The sequence below is a fragment of the Monodon monoceros genome, unplaced genomic scaffold, assembly GCF_005190385.1.
Source record: "Monodon monoceros isolate NGI ecotype Baffin Bay Population unplaced genomic scaffold, NGI_Narwhal_1 Super_Scaffold_9, whole genome shotgun sequence".
Taxonomy (NCBI): domain Eukaryota; kingdom Metazoa; phylum Chordata; class Mammalia; order Artiodactyla; family Monodontidae; genus Monodon; species Monodon monoceros.
This window is the reverse complement of record NW_021703786.1, coordinates 20,200,799-20,223,616: the sequence shown is the minus strand read 5'-3', so window position 1 is coordinate 20,223,616 and position 22,818 is coordinate 20,200,799. Positions and strand designations below refer to the sequence as shown.

The 22,818-nt window shown below is 51.5% G+C and overlaps 3 protein-coding genes across 16 annotated transcripts in view; all 3 read right to left on the bottom strand.

Annotated features, from left to right (window-relative positions):
- HEXIM2 (HEXIM P-TEFb complex subunit 2) overlaps nt 1–3,052 on the bottom strand; it is a 5,497-nt gene extending 2,445 nt beyond the window's left edge. Inside the window, 3 exon segments of the mRNA XM_029211707.1 lie at nt 1,142–1,177; nt 1,179–1,253; nt 2,891–3,052. Coding sequence (XP_029067540.1) covers nt 1,142–1,177; nt 1,179–1,253; nt 2,891–3,052 — 273 coding nt within the window.
- Nucleotides 3,053–8,595: 5,543 nt separating this feature from the next.
- HEXIM1 (HEXIM P-TEFb complex subunit 1) lies at nt 8,596–11,819 on the bottom strand. The gene has a single exon (XM_029211600.1). It carries the CDS (start codon nt 10,739–10,741, stop codon nt 9,698–9,700), a length of 1,044 nt encoding a protein of 347 aa, XP_029067433.1. The 5' UTR covers nt 10,742–11,819; the 3' UTR covers nt 8,596–9,697.
- Nucleotides 11,820–15,410: 3,591 nt separating this feature from the next.
- ACBD4 (acyl-CoA binding domain containing 4) lies at nt 15,411–22,800 on the bottom strand. Of its 14 annotated transcripts, none has more exons than XM_029211589.1 (11): nt 22,564–22,800; nt 21,681–21,758; nt 21,155–21,284; nt 20,777–20,897; nt 20,621–20,705; nt 20,220–20,340; nt 19,911–19,997; nt 19,519–19,589; nt 19,350–19,425; nt 18,490–18,629; nt 15,411–18,414 (listed from the first exon to the last, which is right to left on the bottom strand). In XM_029211589.1, the coding sequence occupies exons 3-11, from the start codon at nt 21,240–21,242 to the stop codon at nt 18,238–18,240; spliced, it is 966 nt and encodes a 321-aa protein (XP_029067422.1). In that variant the 5' UTR covers nt 21,243–21,284; nt 21,681–21,758; nt 22,564–22,800; the 3' UTR covers nt 15,411–18,237. The 14 variants fall into 14 exon arrangements, with proteins under 14 accessions (XP_029067422.1, XP_029067421.1, XP_029067428.1 ...); XM_029211588.1 differs by having other exon boundaries at nt 19,350–19,428; nt 22,564–22,797; XM_029211595.1 differs by having other exon boundaries at nt 15,411–18,359; nt 22,564–22,797.
- Between the last annotated feature and the right edge of the window lie 18 nt (nt 22,801–22,818).

Sequence of the window (22,818 nt, the reverse complement as noted above, 5' to 3'; positions counted from 1 at the left end):
CTCGAGTGTAGGGAGTGTACTGGGGGGTGCATGCAGCCCTGTTTAAGAGCTGGAGGTGTGTTAACGTGCGTTTTGGAGACCCCAAAGTTCTCTTCATAATTTGGGATGGGGTACGTTGGAGTGTGTGTACGTGTGTGTTGTTTGTTGTGTTGTATTGTTACTTTACCTGCAGGGAGAACGTCATAAAGTAACAATACAATCAAGAGTGACAGGCCTTGTCACCACCAGTGTCTTGGGCCAACTGAGAAGACCTTCTGCCCCACCCAGGAAGAGGCAAGGCCACTGGAAGTCCGAGGCAAGGGGGCTTGCTTCGGTGCGCACAATCATTCACCCGTTCCCAGCCCCCCACCCAAGCCAGCCCTGCCCCTCAGCCCCACATGCTGTCTCCCTCCTGAAGGCTTGTCCCCTTTCCACCATTACCACTATTGCAGATAAGCTGTGTGATCCCCGGTGAGTCATTTGCCCTCTCTGAACCTTCAGGCCCTGACATGCCATGAACTCCAAATTAAATAAATCTGGAAAATTTACTGGAAGTATCTAGGTAGGGTGGATCAGAGGACTAGAGTTCCCTTCTTACCTATAGGGAGCTGTGGACTAGGGGAGAAGAATGGGCAAGGTGGGGGCCGGTGACAGAGAGCATAGGGTGGGAGGGTTTGGGCACCTGTTGCCAGATCAGAAGGTGATGTTCTCTGAGGGCCTGATACAATCTGTCTCTCCCCTCTCTCCTGGGTGATTTCCTACCCCCTAACCTCCATCCTAAATTATGAACCGATGGCTTAAACTCTTCTCCCTGCTTCAGACTTGGTTCACAGCCTAGACAAAATGCAAGGCAGTGTTTAAGACGCTAAGTTTAAACCCTGGGTCTTCTGCTTGCTGGCTGCATGATTCTAGAAAAGGCATGTCAGCTCTCAGAACATCAGCTTCTTTGAAATGGAAATAGTAATTTCTACCCTGAATGGCTACTAGGATTTCATGAGATACCGCAGAATTAACGTCTGCCACATTGCTCAGCGCATAGTGGGGACTCATTTAAAAATACTGGTTTTCCAAATCCACTAACACATCTGAGACAAGAAGCCAGGATCCCAGTTGGCAGGACCCATGCTCAGGGCACTCAGGTGGTTGGGAGAATGGGGCTTACCTTGGCCTCCTCCAGGGCTGCTGGTGACTCTGTGTTAACAGTTGGTCTGGTTTGGAGTAGCCACCTTCTTCTGTTCCAAATCTTTCAGCAGATGCCTTTTAACTAGTGACACCTGCTTTAAATAATAGAAATCTAAGTCCCGAGGAAGAATTTTCAGGAAGACTCTGGCTACCCAACAAATTTTTACCAAGTCAGCGGCAGCCATTTTGTAGCACCAGACGTGCACACCCTCATTTTCAAATGAAGGGCCGCCTCCAGCCTGGTTTTCACACCTCCAGCCAGCAAGGGGTCAAATGGAGATTAAGGGGCCATCTCCCCAGTCCTGTTCCTCAGGCCCCAGGCCAGGGCTTACATCCTATACTCTTCTCCTGAAACTCACTGAGGCAGGCTGGCAGTTAGGAAGCTAGGCCTAAGCTTTGTTCCCCCAGCAACCAAAGAGGGGAAAAGACTGCCTGGGGAGGCGAAGACACAGCAATGACCTGGACAGGCTGGGAGTGGAGTGGGTCGGTGGCTCCGACAAGCCCGAGGAGGAGTCCTTTCCCCACTGCCTCCAGCGGCCCCAACCTTGACTGCAGGCCCCCACCTCCTCCCCAGGCTGGGCTCCAGAAGTCATCACCTCAAAACACACGACTGGGCCCATCCTGGGGCTGAGGCCTTTTCACCTACAGGGCCTGGCCTGCCTCCCTCCTTCTTCTCAGGTTGGGAAACGGAGGAAAGGGTAAGAAGTCTTCGCACTACAGGCAGCTGGGAGGGAAACCCAACAGGGATAAGGAAGGATTCCTTGGAAGAGGGGAAATGATCCGGGAAGGAGATTTTGCAAAGGCGGAACTGACCTATTTGCTGTCAGGGGCTATGCACAGGACTACATCTGTGTGTCTTTCTGTGCGACCGCCTGTCTGCAATTCCCAACGGCTCAGCCCTACCTCTTGCTGCAGTTGCTGCAGCTCTGGTCAAGCCGCTCAGGCACTGAGGTTGGGGGGAGGCCCCCCACCCCGTCCTGGCAGCGCGGTGCCTGCTGGGGATTGTAGTTCTTCTAGCTAGGGAAGGCGGATCAAGATCCTGTAATTTCAACAGACACACAGAAAACTCTAAAACCCATCTACCCTTGCGCGAGTGGCGTCCCGCGCTCACCGATGCGTCCTTTGATTGGTCCACTCGCCTGCCAATATTCCCTTTTTCGTCAACGATTAGCTGTGCGGAAGCATAATCCAACCGCCTATCCGAGCTCAATTAAAGAGTTCATTGATGGCGTTAATCTTTACTGGGCAGAAAACAGATCCGGCTGAGAGGGGAGGGGCTTGGACGCGGAGGGATCCTCGGCCCTAGAGAAAGGCGACGAGAAGGATCGGTGGCCGCCGCCGCCATTTTGGGCTGGGAGGAGGCAGCGGAGGGACTCGCTGCGCAGTGAGAGCACCCCATGGGGGGTGGTCCGGGCGCGGGGAGAGGCCGGGCCGAGTGGGCTGCCTGAAGTGGCGGCGCCGGGAGACGGCGGGGGGTGGGACCGGGGAGCGCGGGGGGGGGGGGGGGGGGGGGGGGGGGTGAAGGTTGGAGTCTCTCTGGCCGGGCCCGGTCCTCAAACCATCCCGGCAGCCCCGCAGCCTCGCCTCTCACAGAGGGCGGGGTTCTTGGGGAATTACCGCGTATTTCCCGAGACCCCAGCTGAGTTGAGACCGGGTGAAATGACTCTCCTTTGCCCTTTCCACGGGGGCGCAGATCCCGATGCCGAGCTCCGCTAAGTTCTTTCCCCACCCCCATGCGGCCTGGGTATAGCGGCGAGGCCCGGCGTAGCGGGAACCCCCACTTCGATGGGCGCCGCGGGGGCGGGTGGAGGTCGCAGCTCCGACTGCGCGTCCCTCTGGCGTGGCAGTCGGCTGGAGGCTCCGAGGGCAGAGAGCCAGGTGCACCCACCATCTCCCCCCGTACACCAAGGCCATCCCGCGGCCAGGGCTGTGATCAGAACAGCCTTCTTCCTACTGTAGCAACCACTAATTCTCCCCAGGGACCAGCTAGATCGGGGCACGTGGAAATCTCTGAGCGCTCTTGCCCTCGAGATCTCTCCTGTCCAGCCCCGATTCTCTGAACGACCTGACCTCGCACGTCGCCAGCCGCTTTGGGAAACTCCAAAAGTGTGCTGTTCCACTTCTCTTGAAAGTTTACACCAAAGGGGTTTGCGCTTTTGCCCTTTGCAGAGTTGGGACACAAAACAACTTGGAGTCGCCACGGTTCTGGGAATAAACATGGAGTGGCCCATTTCGGATGCTTCAGGAACATCTGTTTGCATTTTGAAATCTGAGCCATAACTTTTACCAAAACTTTTGGAGATGGCCGCCCTCCTAAAGGAAAAAACGAACTAATTCCAACGTAGTCTTTATAAGGCTACAAATTCTTTCCAGTTTAAAGAACTTTTCTCCACAGACGAAACAAAATGGGGGAGTATTTTGCCACTGGTGCATTGTTACTAGGGAATCTCTATTTTGAAATTCCAAGTAATTGAAAGTCACTTCTGTGGATCCCAGATGGCCACCAAAATAGAAATTGCAAATTTGAGCTACTTCATATATGTGGCGTTTGGGGGAGCAGGGGAAACCTACTTTGAGAAAATAAACGCTCAACCTTATAGCTGTAGCAGCTTCTTAAGGATTGAAGTTTGATGTGAAATTCTTTTCTTGAATTGCAGATGAAACCGTTTTGTTTCTTACTGCTTGAAATCTAAATTCAGAGAGATTCATAGGTCAGGGGTAGCTTAATGTTGTTGCTAAAAGGTCAGTTGAAATTATGACTAGGTAGACTCGGAATTAGGAGAGTGACTGGGCGGTGAGCTTTATCTTAGAGGGTACCTTGTGATGCGTTTCATTGCTGATTACGGATGGTCAAATCGTTCCGAAGCATTTGGCCTTAATAGCAAAGTTTCCTCAGAACTGAAGTCCTGTTCCTCCTATTAATAAAGTGATTTTTTTTTTTTTAAGTTGTAAGAGTGACAGTTCCATAGCTTTAACTGTTTTCTCCCTTTGCCCCCCAGATGTTCTCAGAGAAAGTCTTAGAACTGGATTGCAAAAATACGATCACCTTTGACTCAGGTTAATCTAAAATTTGAACCACTTTTCCTAAATAAAGCTTCAGGACACTTGATTCATGCTGTGGGTTGACTTGGCTTATGTCATGTTCACTTCACACTGTTGTTCAGATCAAGAGAATAGGCCAGTTAGGAAAAGCTGACACTAACTTGGTAGGAGTTAAATAGTTATAGCTGAAAGGGGCTTTAAAGATTATCTTTGTGGTTCCTCTGTCAAGAATTTAATGGCGGAGGATCTCAGACTGTGATTCATCCTCCATTGTGAAGTAATCTATAGTTAAACCTTTGGAAGCTACTAAGTGGAGAATACTGTACCAGGTGCAGAAATTTGGTACTCGTTTTTAAAGATGAAAGCTTATCATATTTAAGGTTGACCCATAAGCTTTTCCTTTCCTTGATAAGAAAAGTTGGGAGTAAAATCAGTTTATTTAATGGTCCCTTGGTTATCTACTGAGCAAAACACAGCACTGGAAGTTAGGAACTCCCAAGTTCTATTTCTGTGTGTGCTACCACAGATTTGGTTGGCTTGGCTAGAGGCCAAATCCTGAAGATGAGGCCAAACTGGGCATTTTGTTCCTGAGTCTATTGTTGTCTAACTTTCGACTAGACCTTCAACTTCCTCCTCAGCTCTCCTCTTTCAGATGAGTTGCTCTGTGGTTTATGACAAATTCTACAAACCCTATATGCCTCAGTTTCCTAATTTGAAAATGGTATCAATGCAGCCTCCCTCATAAATACCTTGAGTAACTACTCTTCAGTGGCCATGTAAACATTTACTTGCTCTAACTTTGTTACTTGGAAACTTTAGGACTTCTGCTTCAAAGGTTATTTAGGGCATTTGGGAGGCCTACCTTACCAAAGTGTGGCCTTGGTTGCCATGGGCCATCCAAATAGGTTGAACGAGGGTCAGTCTCTGGGTACCAAGCAGTTGTTACCGCAAGTCCTGGATGTTTTACGTTTGCCTGATGGCCACCTCCTGGGAGTAGTGGCTATGTGTGAGCAGCATTCATTGACAGAGGTAGGAGTAGTTCTTAGCAGCAGTCCTCTTCAGGATGAAGATACTTGCTTCTGAACTATTTGATTTCCAGTTAGTTTTTTACTTTGTTTAGCCCTCACCATCCTCTTCTCTGTCTTTTCTCTTTTTAAATTCAAATGTTTGCTCTTTTAAATGCACTTTTAGTAAGACCCAGAGAGGAGGGTAGAACTAACCTCCTAGACATTCCCTTCCATCCTCTGGTTGGTCTTCTGCCTTTGACTGAAAGTTGTCCTGGAGTTATCCAGGTATGCAGAATTGCGTGCTTAAAGCCAACATTAGAACTTCAAATCTTCTCCTCCGACGCTCTGGAGTCTAGGACAAATTCTACTCAGTAGTTTACGAGGAGAGCAGTGATGCTGTCATTTTCTCAAATTCTTGTGCATGGAACACTCTACAATTCCTACATTTTCCTTCAGGAATATCCTTTTTGATCACCGTAGATCCAGGGCTTTTTAACACTTCACACACAGTCAGTGGATGTATCAAATAGAATGTGCCTTCAGATGAGGGTTTACAATACTCTTCTGAATTTTTGCTCTTTTTGGAAAATTTTAAGCCAGATGTAACTGCTCTTGGTGCTGTATTGAGGGAAAGAATCACACTAGCTGTTTCAGGAGGCTTACCAACAGTTCCTGGTACCAGCTCAACCATTTGAAAGAATTTTGTTGGTGTGCAGAAGTTTGTCAGTAAACTACTAGGATTATTCCTGCTGTTACCCATGTTACATCATTGGTCATAATTGAACTGCCTCTAAGTAAAGCCCAAGAAAAACTTCATTCAGGAGGATTTGTGAGAGCTGTGCTATTGATCTGTCTGAAACCAGCCTTTGTTTTTTCAACAAGAAATGAAATGAGGTTGTATGCTTTCCAGCATTCAAGGACAACTGGCAGAAATTGACCAAATAGTGAATCTTTGCCACCTAGACCATATATTTTGTCTTACTTACAGAGTATGACTATTACCCTTTGGTAAGCAGATCCCACTCTTCAGGGCCTGAATTTGACATTTTCTTTTAAAAATTAGTTTTTATTTCTAGCAACAACCATTTACACTTTACACGAGAAAGGATAGTGGAATTTTATTCCAATAATCTTGCTTGAGAAATGTGAAAAATCATTTAAAAGAACTCACAAACTCAGGTGTACTTAGGTACAAGTACAGTGCTATTTAACTCTAGCCAGCTTTTCTGTCACACTGTTGTGAATACTTGTTTCCTTTCTGGTGGTGTAAGTGGATGGGGGACACCTGTAGTACATTACCTAATATTTGACTAAACATTGGTTTTCTGAAGGTAGACTATTTAGTTGTGGATTTTGTTTATTTCCGTAGATTCCCTCTTCGATTTCTCTCACTTTTGAAGTCACTGGGTTAAAGTATATTTATTTATATTTCCCCAAGCAAAGGATTTTTATTTTACTCTGAACAAAGTGAAAATTAAAATACTGATCAAATGGGCAACTGCTCTGGTCTTAAAAAGAACCAATAATAATACCAATGGTACCTTACTTTTGGATAGCCTACTTTCATGCTGTCTCCTTTAATCCTTAACAGCAGTTATGTGAAGTAGGCACGGCCCCACTTTGCTGATGAAGAATTAGGCTCAGAGAGTTTAATAAGAGCTGTGTCCAGGGTTGTACTGCTAGTATTTGTCAAAGGTATAACTAGGAGCCTGGTTTTTGACTACTAGTCTGGTCTAATTTTATAATGTTTCCTCTCTTTAGATACCTAGTCCATTTTTCAGAACTAAACCAATCGAGCTCCTTGGCTTGTTCCCCTGTAAACTGAAATCTAAAGGGCTCTGTCTCTTGAGGGTTACTTTAGGTTATAGGCTGGCCCAAGAAAAGTTTTCCTTACTCAGAGGAGGATTGAGCAGTCCAGCCAGCTGTCTCCAAAATTTGGGAAGTGCTTTGCCCTGGCTGGATATCCAGGCCCCAGTATAAGCAAGAGAACTGAAATTGCTAATGTGTAAGCATGATCTTTGGAGCAGCTCATTTACAATGTTTAGCAGAAAAGCCTTTAGTGAAAGGCTAGAGTGGACTTGAGGATCATTTGTCATGATCCTGTTAGTATAGGTAGTTCAGAGTCTTTTCTCTCTGCCCTTAGACCAATATGTTAGGTGTTTCAATGTAGAAAGTGGTGATAGAAAACTGAAATTTTGCACAAATCTCATCATTCTAAGAACATAAATGCAATAAATGCAGTAAAATGTTGGTGCCTTTGAAAGCAAAATTCAGACAGAAAGTTGCATATCTCAAGGTAAATCAAAGTAATTTATGACAGTTACTTAAAGCTAAATATATATATTTTTAAGACTGGATTGAATGTCTCCTAAAACTTACACTTTTTTCCTGATGATAAATGCACTAAGAGTCTTTCTAAGACTAATAGTCGGGGAAACAAGATGGTTATATTTAAATCCATCTTGTTAAGTAAGAAGAGTTTCTGAAATCAGAGGTCATCACTGCTGCATCCTATATATTCAGTCAAAATGAGGCTTCTGCTGTGCACTGTAAAGGCAGAGGGCAGTGTTGCTGCTTCTGGGACTGCTGCATGATGTCATGGCAGAAGGAAAATTAAAAACACAAAAACTATTTCAAAATAGACTTTTAATGTAATTTTTAGGCCAAAGGAAAAGCTGATCATACATCGTCTCCAGTGGACCATCTGCCAGAATAGGGCCAGCTCAGTCCAGCTTTGAAGGCCCTGAGTCAGGCTTAACTGCCATAATTTCCCTTGATTCATGGATTTGTGTTGCTTCTCATGCATCATAAGGTGCATTTCACTCTTGACATACCCACCACCTCCACTACTTCATTTAGCTGCAAAAGCAAGCTTCCCAATGGGAGGTTTTTTCCCAGGGGTTCTTAACCTTCAGGGAGTTTGATAACTTCATGTTCTCTCGAACCCTCTCCCCAGAAAAATGTACACATAATACAAGTCTACATAAAATTGCATGGGGTTCATGGAGCCCAAGGCCCCCTATGGTTTCTAAGGCCCCATGTGAAGGAACCCCTGTGCTAGTGATTTGAACAATGCAGTTGCTCTAGGGAAACACTGACACAGGGCAGGTAAAGATGGGCTGGGTTAATCATGGTGACAGGAGGGAACAATCTTACAATTTCTTACTATTTTGATTTGGGGGCAGAAATTCTCAGGGCCTCCCTGCATTTTCAAGAGCAGAACTACTCAAGGACTAAGCGGCTATCAGTAGTTTAGGAGATTGAGAATAGCGGCTGTGTAGGGAAGGTGCATGGCTCCCACTTGGCCCCTAAGGACTTAATTTAGCTCCTTAACTAGAAGCTTTACATTTGGTTTGCAGTCAGGGTAATTTTAGTTTGACTCTTATGGAAAGGTGGACAGCTTCTATTCCTTTTTTTTTTTTTTGTATAGGGAGCACCTAAGTATTGGACAATTAGGGTTAAGTCCTTGGAATGCCCCAAATGGCCATTTCCTCTATAAATATAATATTCTCTACCTCTGAATATTTTAACATAAAGAGCTGCCTCACAAGTTTATCCAACCATTGCTTGCACTAAGAAAGCAAGAGGTTTACGAAGAGCCTTTTCCAGGCGTCCAAGAACTCCTTCCAGCCTTATTGGGAGGAGAGGGGAATTACTAAAACCACACTTGTAGGAATGAAATGAGGCTGTCAGTTGTCTAACCTGACAAACTGCCAAATTAGGCTCACGTTTTTGTTAATAGACTTTTGAACGGCTATTGAGAAGCAGAATTAAAATTTTAAGCTGCTGATTGTAGTTACTTTCTACTCCCCAAACACCCAACACTGGTTTATTTCTCCAGCATCAAGAAAGAAAACCAAGGCACTAGAAAACAAGCACACTTAAGTACTGAAGATAATTAAATCTTTATATTTTGCCGGAACTGTATACTGTAGCACACTAAAACCCATTCAAGGGAAAACTGGGCAAATTGAAAATTCTCCCATTAAAGATTGTTTTTTGAATATGGACAAATTAGATGATTCCTTTACCCCCCCCAAAAATGCAATCACATAAATCAGTATTATTCTGAATTAGCTCTAGAAATCACACTGAAACTACATTACATTTACAAATATTAAATTTATTATAACTAGAATGAATTGAATGGTTCTCAGATTTGGCCACCTTATAGCTCCATTTAAGGAGGGGATTTTTAACAGAAAAATGCTTTATAACTTGGTCAAATTACACATTAAAAAAGAAAAAAACTCCTAAAAAGGAAAACAAGAAAAGCAACCCTTCAGTTTCACATAATTAAAGAACAGGAGAAAGCACACAAGCTACATCATAGCTAAATTTACCAAACCAACCAAAGCCAGGGGGGATTTCTTTTCTGATTATGTGTCATAAAAAGGTCCACTGTCTTATATACACATGTATATAATGTTACATTCCGTCACTGTAAAAAGTCCCCTTTGCCCCCCTCCCCCCCCAAAAGTTTCAGTCTAGTCTCCAAACTTGGACAGCGGTGCTCGCTCCTGCTGCCGGTGCAGTTCGTTCTCCGTCAGCAGCTGGAGGTTCTCGGCGCGCAGCCGGTCTAGCTCCAGCTCCAGCTCCCGGACCCGCGCGTCGTCGCTGCCCAGCCGCTTGCTTTCCAGCCGCAGCCGGTTATTCTCGTCCTCCATGCGCGAGAGGCACTTCTCCAGCTCCAGGTACTCTTTGATGAGCTCCTGCTTGCTCATGTTCTGCAGGCTCTCCGCGTGGTACCGCTCGTAGGTCTCCGAGAAGTCCCGCTGCAGAAACTCGCTGCCGTCTCCTCCCATCCCGTCGCTGCCCCCATCCTCCTCGCCCGCTTCTTCCATAAAGTCCTCATCGCTGGTGTCGTCAGATTTGGCAGCGGCCCGTTTGGGATAGAGGCCGGTTTTAAGATCCGGCTCCTCCTGGTCGTGATCATCCATGAGGAACTGCGTGGTGTTATAGGGAGCCACTGGCTGGCCCTTGGCGAACATCTCGGCTCGAATCCTCGAAGCTCGCAGGCTCTGTTTCTCATCGAACTTTTTCTTCTCCTCCCAGGTCAGCGTGTAGTACGGTTTCCAATGCCGCTTCTTCTTGGAGGGGCGTCTCCTATGTTTTTTCTTGCCCAGCTGTCTCTGCTGCTGTCCCCACGCCTCCTCGCCCCCTGCGGTAGAAGCTCCCAACTTGTTGGCCTTCGGCCTCTGTTCCCCTCCCGCCGCCGGGTGGGGGGCACCGCCAGCGGACAAGTCGTCCCCATTCTGGCCCTTCTCACCCGCTTCCGGACAGCTGGATTCTGGGCAGACCTGGGTCTGCACGGGTGGCGGCTGGAGCTCCAGGCTCCCTTCCCCGCCCAGCCCCGGAGAGCCACCCGACTGGGGGGACGCTCTCGATTGCCACCTACTGTCCTCCTCGGGCACCCGCTCCTCCGCGCCTGGGGGGCGATCAGAGTTCGGCTCTTCATGGACAGCAGCAGCACCTGTACAGTTGCTAGTTTGAGGCTGGTGCTGATACTCTGACAAGAGTGGCTCGGCCATTACTAATAGAATCCTCTTCTCGGAGTTTGAAGAATTTTGGCTGTAAGTCCTTAAGGAAAAAAGGGTTTTGTTTTCTTTCAAAAATGTCCAGCACAGTCCTCTTCGGTCTGTAATTCCTGCAGTGATGCCTTCAGCCAGTCCTTCTGTCAGCAAACTCCAGTTGCAATTTGGGGGCGCTCAAGTCAGTAAAGGGTTAAGGGCCCACAGCGCGGCCGGCTAGCGGGTCCAAGGGGGTGCAGCAGCAGGAACAGTAGGTGTTGTGCAGAGGGGGGTGGGCCTCAAGCCTCCCCGCAGAGCGCCCCCGCGATCAAGGAGTTGGTGGGCAAGGAGATTAGGTTAAATCCAACGGGCTAAACCCAGCCCCGAAGGGGTTAAAACTACCCGATGACGCTGACTCCGAGGGGCCGGATCCACAAAGGGTTAAATCCCCTGCCGCAGAGCCCACAAGGGGTTAAAGTCCCAGAGCCACCTCCTCCCACTTCCACGGGTGTCGCTCCAACCCGTGCTCCCACTTCCCTAGGCCCGGCCGGAGCCTCAGCCGAGGACAGACAAACTCATCTCCCCTTTGGCTCGATGCTCTGCTCAGCTCAGTTCTCCTCCGCCTCCTCCTCTTTTTCCTCCCTCCCTCCTCCCCCCTCCGACAGCTCCGCTTCCGCCTCCTCCCCCGACTTCCCCTCCCAACCTGCCTCTCCACCTGCCAACTTCCAACTGCTGCCTCCCAGCTCTCTGCGCCCCTTTTATATAGAAGACGGTCCGCCCCGCCCATGCGCATGCGTAACGGAGTCCCCATCGCAGGAAGCTGGGAGTCGTAGTTCCCATCTTTCAGGCCCGCCGTCCTCTCGCGCCGTGCGACGTAGCCAATCCCAGGGCGCGTCGGGGGCGTCTTCCAGGCCACCTCCTTCCATCGTTTATCCCTCGCTAGAGAAACGTGAGCGCCCATTGGTCAAGAGGCACATGTCTCGCCGAGGAAGGAAGGCCGATCGCAGAGAAGATGGGGCGGGTTCTGGACCATACCATTCTGCTTCAGGAATACGAGAAGATTCGATGGCCTATGAGGGCCCGCACAGAATATTTTTATGAAAAGGTGCGTCTTAAAGGCTACTATTTTATTCTGTCCTCAGCGGAAAGGTTCTGAAGGTCATAAACACTTGTTAGCTAAAGCAAGAATGGTTTACTCCTAAAAAGTAGTCCCTAAAGTGTAAACGAGGATTTAATTCTGTAAAGAGAGATATTGGCCCATGGCTAATAATTCTCGATTCTTAAAATTATAGGAATGTCTTTAAGGTGTGTGGTTAGTGACTGGGATTGACGTTTGCGGAAGGATATTGTGAACACATTTTTGTTTAAAAAGCGCATGAAGAAGTAAACAAATGAAGAATAAAAAGTGCCGCCTTAAAGGGACAGTGTGACTGCGTTAGGGCAGCAACCTCGGACTAGGCCTCGGAAAATGAGAAAGCAGGTTCGAGTCCCGGTTGTCGTCCGCCTTCGGACTGGTCTCGGGACCCTGGCCGAAAGCGGCCGAGTCCCAGCCCCAGCGTAGACCTTCTGGGCCACCGCCGCCCCAGGGGCCAGTGCAAAATGGTGGGCCGTGACCGAGTCTCTCGCCTGGGCCGGGAAGCACCGGGTGTGCGCCCTGGGCTCCCCCGAGACCCGGCCTGTAAGGCCTCGCCCCCTCCTCCCCCTCCCCGGGCCTCAGCTTCTATCGAAGAAAATGGTCTTCTGGGGCCGTCTTGGTCTCTTCAGTTGGGAACCGACCAGGAAATTTTCCTAAGCCCGGACAGGAGAGTCCAGGGCTGCTGCTGAGCCTCTTTGTTGGGGGAGGGGTTCGAAGTTAATACTGAGTTGAAATAATCAAGCCTGGCTAGTCGAGAGAGAAGGGGGAATCATCCACAGAGGCTCTTCCTTGTCAGTGGGCGCTGGGCAATACCGGGAGGGAAGCAGAGCCAGAGGCTTCCGCAAGGAGGAAGCCTTGCCCAGAAATGGAGGCAGGGGGATTCTGGCCCAGAACTGTGGGACAGATTCATGGCGGAGTGGAGGGGGGCAGCGACATAGTCTCCCTGTGAAAATTCTCCAGATTCCAAGCTCCCGCCCAAAGGACAGGGGCCGGGAGTAGCCCAAACCCTCCGCCCAATTCACTTAGGCCTAAAATCACCCCGAAATCTCAGTTTCTCCCACTTGCCATACGCACAGTGACCCGTTCTGTTCTTACTGTTCTTACTATTTCTTCCTCAGCTGCCGTGTATTACATTGCAACCACTTTCCACCGCACAACGTTCTTTTACACACAGAACCATTTGCCCCACCACAACAGCCCAGTGAGTTAGGCAAGGTAGGGATTATTGTCTCCATTTTAGAGATAAGAAATCTCAGAAATTGACTTGTCCAAGGTCACATGACAATTGAGTGGCAATTTCAGCTAAAGCGAAGGACCCCGTGCCATTTTTCTTTCACAAACACAGAATTCCTTTTTTTTCGTAAGAACGCTAGATTTGGTTCCTTTTCATCTCCAACAGCTTCAGCCTAATTCAGGTCCTTATTTCTTTTCTTTTTCTCTCTCTCCTTTTTTACCCTCTCCCCCCCCCCCTTTTTTTTTTTTTCTGGCTTGCACCACACAGCATAAGGGATCTCAGTTCCCCAACCAGGGAACGAACCTGGCCCCCCGCAGTGGAAGTGGGGAGTCTTAACCACTGGACCACCAGGGAAGTACCCCAGGCCCTTCTTCACTTAGCAAACATCGGATAGAAGGGCACAATGGTGAATAAAATGTCATCCTTGCTACTCAGGTAATGTGTAGCGAGGCCATCAAACCACAGTAAGCAAGTGAAGAAACTCCTGGTAGGAGCTTGTGAGCCAAGTTGCTTAGGAGTTGAGAATTGTGGACAGGTTTCATGCAGGAGGTGACTTCTTGGCTGTCTCTGAAAGACGAAGCATTTTCAGGCAGAGTAGCCTGAAGTAGGGCATTCTATGAAGAGCAAGCATCTCATCCCAAGACGGGTCTTGTCTGGGGACTCAGGAGTGCTTCTGTGGGGAAGTGGTGATGGGTATGCCCAGAGGGAGAGGCAAGCAAGTGTGACCCTGAGGCACATCCAGGTGTTTTGAGGTTGAACATCCTAGCCTGTTTTCCCTGGGCTTCCAAGAACTCAGGTCTATCTGAAAAGCCTGCCCCTCCTCTGTGCTCCTTCATCAGTCACACAGGAGGCTTCCCGAGAGCAAGAGCTGCCCCTCACACTGGGAGCTCCCCGAGGAAAAGAGTCTTTGCAGAGAACTCGACCGAGAGTCAGAGACTTCCAAATTGTTCCATTTTCAGATGCCTGAGGACTCCTGGGTACCCTCAATCAGGGGGTTTGGAAGGTAAACTGAGCCCAGCCTCAGTCTACTGGACAGGGCTCAGCTATATGGACTCATTTGCCCTATTAGGGGAGGGGTGGCCAGACTGATAGTTCGTAATTCTAGAATTCTATGAAAGATATTAGCTGAGGTTTAACTCTTTGCTAGGCATTTACAGGTCCTGGTCATTTATTTTTTATTTTTTAAATTTTTTATTTTTTAAATTTTTTTATTTTTATCTTTGGCTGCGTTGGATCTTTGTTGGATGTGCGCGGGCTTTCTCTGGTTGTGGCAAGCAGGGGCTACTCTTCGTTGCGGTGCGCGGGCTTATTGCAGTGTCTTCTGTTATTGCAGAGCACGGGCTCTAGGCGCGCGGGCTTCAGTAGTTGTGGCGCGCCAGGGCTCGAACCTCTGTCCCCTGCATTGGCAGGCGGATTCTTAACCACTGTGCCACCAGGGAAGCCCCTGTCCTGGTCATTTAAACCCCTGGAGTGCCTTATGATGAAGAGATCTTCATCGTTATCTCACAAAGCAACCCAGGCTCAGAGCAGTTAAGAATCTTGCCCAGGTCACACAGCTAGTATGTGCAACTGGTGGAGCTGGCTTCCGCCCGACTCCTGCATCCCCAGCATCAATTTGGTCCCTCTTCCACTGCCCTCCAGTTGTCCATCCTTAACACACGGGTTAACTCAAAATTTCGGAGCCCCAGCAGTCTGCAGCAGCCAGCGACCCCCGGAGGTCTCTGCACACTCCGGCACTGGGCCCACCCCGACCGGGGCTCCCGCGCAGGGCCCCGCCCCCTCTCCTCTGGGAGGGGCGGGAACGAAGCTCCCGCCGGCCTTGGCCTTCCAGAAAGTTCCCTGGGAAAGCCCGAGCGCAGAGGTCACCGGGAGGGGGAACGGGGAGCGAGCAGCTGAGGAGGGGGAAGGGGACAGTGAGCACTTCTGGGGCCGGGATCTCGGCCCCGACCCTACGTCTGGCGCGCGGAGCAGGGAGTAGCCGCCCTCCCCTTCGGGCGTGGACGAAGCCTGTGCCCGGGCCCCGCCGCACTCCTCTCCTCCCGCCACCCCTAGCTCACCGGTTCCCTCCCCCCGCCACGACGGGGCGGGGGGCGGGGCCGCGGCCTTGGCCCCGCCCCCACCGCGGCGCGTCTCCTCCGCCTCCGTTCCAGACCCTGGGCTGGTGCCTCCACTAACCCGGGTAGCTGGGAAATGCTTCCTCTGGGACGCCGCGCGCTGGCCTCTCGGGGCCGTCCACGGGCAGCGGGGGAGGGGGCAGGGTAGGGACTTGAGGCTCGCGCGCCCCGGACCCGCTTCCCGCCTCAATCCGTGGCAGCCCAGACGGCAGAAGATGAAGGTTTTATTTTATTTAGTGAAACACTCTTTTGTAAGTTAATGTTTAGTGAAGACGTCCTGAGTATATGTGGGGGTAGGGCGGCCAGGAAAACGGAGCAGACTCCCCTCCCCCGGGGTTAGCTCTCTCCGCCTTTCCCCAGCTCGGTCAGGCCTCCCAGCCAATCATTTTTCCAGGCCCCGGCCCAAGTCCCAACTTGCCCACGAGCTGAGCCTCCTCTGGGAGAAGCTAGGGTGGGAAAGGAGTCAGGTGACCCAGAGGGTGGGGAGGGCAGAGGCTGAGACCCGGCACCTCCGCCCCTGAATCAGCCGCCAACCCTGAACTGGGGATGTGCACCACACATGCAGCCTCCCCAGGGAGCCTGAGGTGGTTGGGGGTGAGAGGAGGGGAGTTCTGTGGAGCTGCAGGAAGAGTGGGGTCCTATCCGGCTCCCCATTAGGGGGGAGGTGCCAAGGCAAACACTAATTAGGGCAGGAAGGGGGTGGGAGCGGGGTTTAACGCCGTTCTCCTAAACTCTAGGAAGGCTGAAAGTCTCCTCCATTGGCTGCAGAGACTCCTCCATTGAGAGTCACCTCTTCTGGGTCCGAAACTGTCGGAAGAGCCACTGGACGATGAAGGGCCACAGGAGGAAGAAGAGCAGCGTGGGAACAGAGAGCCCAGTGCCGGGCCTTGGCCTCTGCCGCCAAGAGGAGAGAGTCAGGAGCCAGCCCGGGCCTCAGCACAGGCTGGGCCCTCCTTCGCAACCTGCTTGCAGAGCTCAGGTGGGAGCTTCTGCCTCCCTCTCCCCAGTCTGAGGACTGGGGCTCCCAGTTTGTCCCTGACACGTTGAGCCCTCTCTCCCATATCCTCCTCCAAGGTACCGAGAAGGCTGAAGGCTGGAGAGGCTGCTGAGTGGAGAGACTGGCTTCGAGGCCGTCTCCTCTGGGCCACAAAGCAGTGACCCTGTTGGTGTGGCCCGAAGACCCCATATTGTAAAGGACATGCCACATATTTCAAATGAGGACCCTGGGTGCTCAGATTTTAGTTTCTAAATACCATTCTCTGCTGAATGGAGAAGTGGCAGATTTTAGGTCTGGAGCAGGGAAGGTAGAATTGAATGTGGGACGTCTTGTACCAGGAAGCAAGGAAGCTTTTAAAGATTAATGAGGTCAAATTACCAGAACATAGAACCCAGCTTGAAAGGGTCCCACCAAAGTTGTGACAGCCTGGGCATCAAAAAGAATGATGATTGCAGTTGACTGAAATACTGAGTCTTTAAAATCCATGAGTTCATGATGATACTCAAAGAGAAAGGGGAAATTTATCACCATTGAGGTGGCTGTTAAATCAACTCCTTACTCTAAAAATAGGTAATTAAAGAGAAAGAATTAAGCACTTATGCTGACTTCCATAAGGCACTGTATTTCGGGGAAATCCTAGATGATCAGGGAAACTCTACAGAAAAATGGCAGCTAATAAATGTTAAAGGAATAATAGAATTTAAAAGTCAACATTGTTTTTTGTAACCAGTAAATAAATTATTGATCCAGGCAAGGAGTATCTATCAATTGTCAAAAGCTGTATGTCAAATGGGCTTGATGGGGAACTGGACATTCCCTGGCTGCAAGTGGTGGGAACAGACTGTCACCCCTTCATCCCTGCTAGTGGTCCACGCTAAAATCATTCACGGTAGGACATCCAAATATGTGTCCCTTTATGTAAAGAAAGAACATCACTTCTGATGTAATCTGGTCATGTAAACTAGCCAGGAGGCTGTCATCAGACAGACCACAAGAGTGGAACATTCTACAGGATCACTATCCAGTCTCATCCGCAAGTCAGTAGCAAGGAAGAGGGACTAGTCTAGACTAACAGAGTCTTAAGAACAGAGGCTCCTGGCCTGGACAGACAGGGAAGGTGGAAAAGGGGATTTGAATGTGGATTGTGTATTGGATGATATGAAGGAATTACTGTGTGTGATAAAATTTTGTTTTTGCTAGGTAGTAGAATGTCCTATTTTTAGAGATGCAAATCCAAGTATCTCAGGGTAGAAACCTTTAAAATCTTCAGCATATAAAATTAATAAAAGGTAAACAATAAATAAGACCCTGGGGGGTGAGTGTTGAAAGGTTAGCCGCTGTGGATCTGAGGGAATTCCTGCCAACCTGGCTGACACCCACTGTGCCAAGGGGGTGAAGAGTCACGTGAGTGATTCCCCCGCATCCAGGAACTCAGCCGTCCCCTGCCCCCACCACTCCAGGCTTCGCAAGAACAGACTCACTCAGTGAGTGGTGGATGCCAGCTTTGGTGGGAGACAGACCTAGGGCCACTCCCAGCTCCATTACTTAACGTTAATACTAATACTAACAATGAACCCCATTTGAGAAGTCCCCCCCCGGGCACTGCGGAAGCACCTACATGCATTATGTCATCTAATCTTCAAAGCAGCTCTCAGGCTGTGTACCCTCAGGTAAGTTACTCAACATCTCAGAGCTGTAGTTTCCTCATCAGTAAAAGGGAAACGAAAAGAAAACCTATTTCACTGGTTTGTTTTGAGGATAAAATGAGATAATGCAGGTAATGTGTTTGGCACACAGCTGGGGTTCCAGAAATGGCTGCTGTGATTTATTTTGCAGAAGCAGAGGTGTAAAGGGCAAGCAGACCTAGAAGTTGAGAGGTGGGAGTGAGGGATGCAAGGGCTAAATTTGGGTAGGGCGAGACAATAAATCTGGGAACAGAAGTCCTGACTGAGGGGCAATAGGGACACCCCCCCCCCAGCCCCAATGCAAAGAGCAGACACATTCTGGCCCCTCCAACTGCTGGAATTCCATCTGTCCTCAGTTACTCTTCAGGCAGAGGGAGATAAGAGCAGGAAAGGAGGGCCTCTCCCAGTTCCAGGCTGGAAGCATTACTGCAGACCCCCTGACTTCCTTGCCTGCGCCACGAGCCACAACATTCTCTGGAGAAGGCAGAGGTGTGAGCAGGCAGAGACGTGGGGACAAAGACAGAAGTGGCTGGATGAGGAGTCCAGAAAAGAGACCCTCAAAGTGCTGCCCCAGCCTTGCCCTGGGCCTTCGGACAGGGCTCACCTGCTTGCGGGGGACAGGCATGCTCTCCAGGCTCTGCAGTCTCCCCTGGACGTCCCGCATGCTCTCCTGCAGCGCCCGAACCGTCCCCACCAGCCATGTGTCCAATTCCTGGGGCCCCAGCAGGGTGCTTTCCAATCTCCCTGCAGTGCACAGACACACAGGGAAGGGGACTCAGGAGGCAGCTCAGCTAGGGGCAGGGTGGTGGCAGGCTGGGGCAGGTCCAGGGAGAATAAGAGTAGAGTGCGATCCCTTGTACCAAGTGTGAGTCTTGTAAAGCCCATCCATGTGGCTGAGTAATGGGCTGCCAGGGGTTTGAATCCCAGCAGGACTACCACTTAGCTGTGTGACTTTGGGCAAGTCAGTAACTTCTCTAAACCTCGTTGGTCAACTGAAAATTATGTCATCTCCCTCACAGGGCTGCTCGCTCTGAGGAATAAAGGAGATAATATTTATGAAAGTGCCCCTTATGGGACGTGGCACACTGGAAGTTCTAGAAAGGGATTGGGCAGAACTCGTTGTCCTAAGAGAGTCCCAAATGGGAGACCCAGAGAGAGAGGATGACTCCCAAGACCACGTAGGTGTAGGTGAGAGAGCTGGTCTAGGAATTCTACCCCAGCTGCCCTTCCTCAGTGCCAGCCAAGAGTACAGACTCCTGGTGGCCCTCGGAGAGGAGGCCGGGCAGTGACTTTGCCCATCCAGGCCAGTGTCTGGCTTTAACCCTTCCTGGGCAGAGGCTAGGCACTCTCTCCAGTGCCTAGCGTTGGATTTCACCTCTCCCCATGAGGGCAGCCAGGGGAAGGCCCAGGGCACCAGAACCATGGGAACGGCCGAAGGGGGTGAAGGGTCAATCAGGGGCTCACCTTTCTTTGCAGGAGACTCGGTGCTGTTTCTGGTGTTCAGCTCTCCTCCCAGGGCGCCCCTCTGCTCTGCCCCAACCTGCTGAGAAGAGTCAAAAAGTCCAAGGGGGGTGGTGGGAGCAGCTAGGGCCCAGTGGGGTAGGGAAGGGGAGGCAATGGGAGTGGGTCTCACCAGCTCAGGCTCCAGCTGCTCCATGGAATCACAGAAAACCTCAGAGTCCTGGTCCCTGGGTGGCTGGGACTCTGAGAAGGGGATGAGTAGGGTTAGTGACAAGAGGGAGGCCACGGAGGGAGGGGAGGGGGGTGCATCTAGGCAGAGGCATCTGTTCAGGGCACACTAGAGATACTGCCACAAGAGGCACAGATGGCTCCCTGAGTGGGGCCCTGGAACAGGAATCCCAGAACCTGCCCCTGGCCTCTGGGAGCACAGGAGGTCTCAGTGTCTGGGCACGAGGTGTGACAGGCACAGCGTGGCACCTAGCCTGCTACCCTCCACCCTGCCTGGAGGTCCCCCCCACCTCCGGCCTGGTTTTGGCCCTCTGCCCCTCCTGCCCAGGCACTGACCTGGGCTTGGGGGTGCGGGTTCCTTGGGAAGGCAGGGAGGCTCTGGGGCAGGCTCAGCATCTCCATTCAGCACCTGCTCTTTCCAACCTGCGGAGACACAACACCCAGAGGCGGGGCTGGGAAGATATCAGGCCCCTGCTCCCCAATTAGCCATGGACTCTGCCTGAGACCCACCCCATCAGGGGCACTGGTTGCGGTCCTTACAGGGACATCACCTAGAGCCCTCTGCCCCCAGGCTCCCCTCCAACTGAGCAGCCCCCCGAGACAGTTCAGTCAGCACTCGTGCAGCTCCCAGCCTGGGGGCCTGACCTGTGACCCTTTTCAGGAAGGTCTCCGGGGGCCTCGGCATGTCAGGGATCACCTGGTACAGGGGCTCGAAGTAACCAAACATGTCCTCTGCCACCTCGCCCAGGGGCACCGTGTCGATCACCTGTGCAGGAGGGGGTCTAATGGGGAAGGGCTGGCCCCTCCCACCACTGCCCCCTTGAGCTGGGCCGCCTCCACCCTGCTTCTGCCCTGTCATACCTCTCCCCCTTGTGCCCAGTCAGGAACCAGAGACAGGCAGGGGTGGGGGAACAGCATGAAGGTGGTTAATTCCCATAGGGGTATCAACGTGCAGGAAACATAATGGGGGTCAGACTGGAAGGGTGGGGGGCAGGCCACCTGGCTGAGAGCTTGGTCACAGAGAGGAGTCTGCAGCCTCTCCCTACCCTCTGGGCCACCAGCTTCATCTCAGTGACGTAGGCGGACATGGCCTGCTCCCTGCTCATCTTGCCCAGGCTGTTCCAGGCATCCCTGGGGGACAGAAGGCTGTGAAATGCTGGTTGACAGCTGAGGCTTGTTTGCCCAGCCGATGGGGAGCTCACCATTTATAACGTCCAATAGGGTCCCAGAACCCAGGCTGGGGGACCAGGCAGGGCCCCATGGTAGCCTGCTTGTAGTAGCTGTAGAATCGCAGCATCTCTTTATAGGAGGGGCGGTAAGAGCCTGGGCAGGGGTTGGGAAGTGGGGGAGAAAGCATCACTCCCAGCTCCAAGAGGATGGAGGTTGGGGGAGAACCACCCTTGGGGAGGGCAGAGATGGCGAGGGGTCCCACCAGGGCAGCTGGACAGGGGCAGGTGGCAGAGGGGACCCCCAGGACAACTCAGGCAGGGACTTGTCTGTAGAAACTGCCAGGACCAAAGCCTCCTGGGAGGCGGACCCCAGTCGTCTTGACCCCCAAATGCGGGTCCCCATGCCCTCACCGTTCTTAGGCAGGTTCTGAATGATGCTTACTGCGGCCTGGAACTGTTTCTGGCAGTCCGGCTCTGGATTTTCATTTTCGGTACCCATACCCAGCTGCTCTGAGCCTTGGGGCCCTACTTTTGAGCGACTCTGCAAGAACAAACCTGTGTGTGAGCAGGCTCCAGCCCGCCCCTCCTGCCCCCCGCCCCAACTCCTCCCTGGCACACGCCTCTGTAAGTCACTGGTCCATTTTCCAGGAGCAAACTAAGCTCTTTAGAGGCCTGAGTGAGACACCCCGGGAGGTCAGAAGCTGCGACTGAGAAGACTCCTTTTCCTACCCCAAGGCAGCGTGGGTGGGGCCAGGATGGGTGGAGAGGACCTCGGTGTGTGGGTGGAGAGACAGGTGGCAAGTGCCTCTCTAGATGCACATCTCCAACTCCTAGACAGGAGAACCCACAAGCCGAGAGGAGACAGGGCGGGGCAAACATCCTCCCACCCCGGCCCCCCCCATACCCCGGCTCAGCTGCCCGGCCGCCCGGCACTCACCCTCAGCGCCCACTGCCCGGACACCTGGGTTCCCGCTCGCCACTAGCCGGAAGCTTCCGATTGACCTCCTGGCCGGGTCTGGCCCGGATGGGGACGCGGAGCAAGGGGGAAAATTTAAGCCAATGAGAGAGCCCGTTTCAGATTTCTTCTACACCTCGACCACTCAACGCGGCCCTTTCGAGATTATGCAAATAGTTTAGCGGTGCCTCTGCCAATCAGGCGGGGCAAATCCGCGGGTTGGTTCCTCAACCCTGGATCGCCAGAGGCAGGCGGAAGCACCCCCTGGTGGACACCGTGAAATGACGCTGTCTCTTGCGCCCCCTCTGGTGGAAACCCGCTAGTCAGCTGAACCCAGGTCCCCCAGATTCGAGACACGCAACTCAGCTCTCCAGACACTTAACAGGCGCTGGGGATAAAAGGGGGAATCATGTTCTGAGGTCAGGGGTTCTAAAGGAAGGACACTGGAGCTGAGTTTTGGAAGCCTTAAGAGTAAGCCAGGAGAAGAATGAGGAAGGTCATTTCTGGAGGAAGGAATTGCAGGATCAAAAGTACAGAGGAGAAGACTAAATATTTAGAAAGAATATCCAGAGAGGTGTGGAGACGCCAGCCAGCACGGACGGAATCTCTGAGTCCGGGATATCTGAAAATGGAGTAGAGCAGTAGGTGGCAAATCTAGGTCCTGAGAAACTAAGCTTTATCTTTGGGATGACACACTCCCGGCCGCCGCCGAGTGGCGGTGTGCACCCAGCCCTCCACCCCCGACCCAGGGCACTTGCTGCAGAAGACGCACATATCCCACCCCTCGCGCACAAATACGCAGGTGGTTTCTTATGTAGTAAGTGTACGCATGACACGGTCACCGGAACCCGCACTCGACGCTTACCCACAAGTTGATGCCAAGAACATCTACGCAGCGTGCGGTGGCCGTCCCAGGACGATCAAAGGCCCGGCGGGGGTGCCAACCTGTCCAAGCCTCCAACGACAGATTCTGCCGGGGTCTCCAGGCTTAGCGCCACCCCATCCTCTCCAGACCAGTCAGCTTGGAGTCTTCTACCCCTTTGGGGACGGCAACTGGCCGGGCGAGGAGAGGGTTAATCCTATGGCGTCATGGCCAGAGCCTTCCTCCCTCCCCACCTTC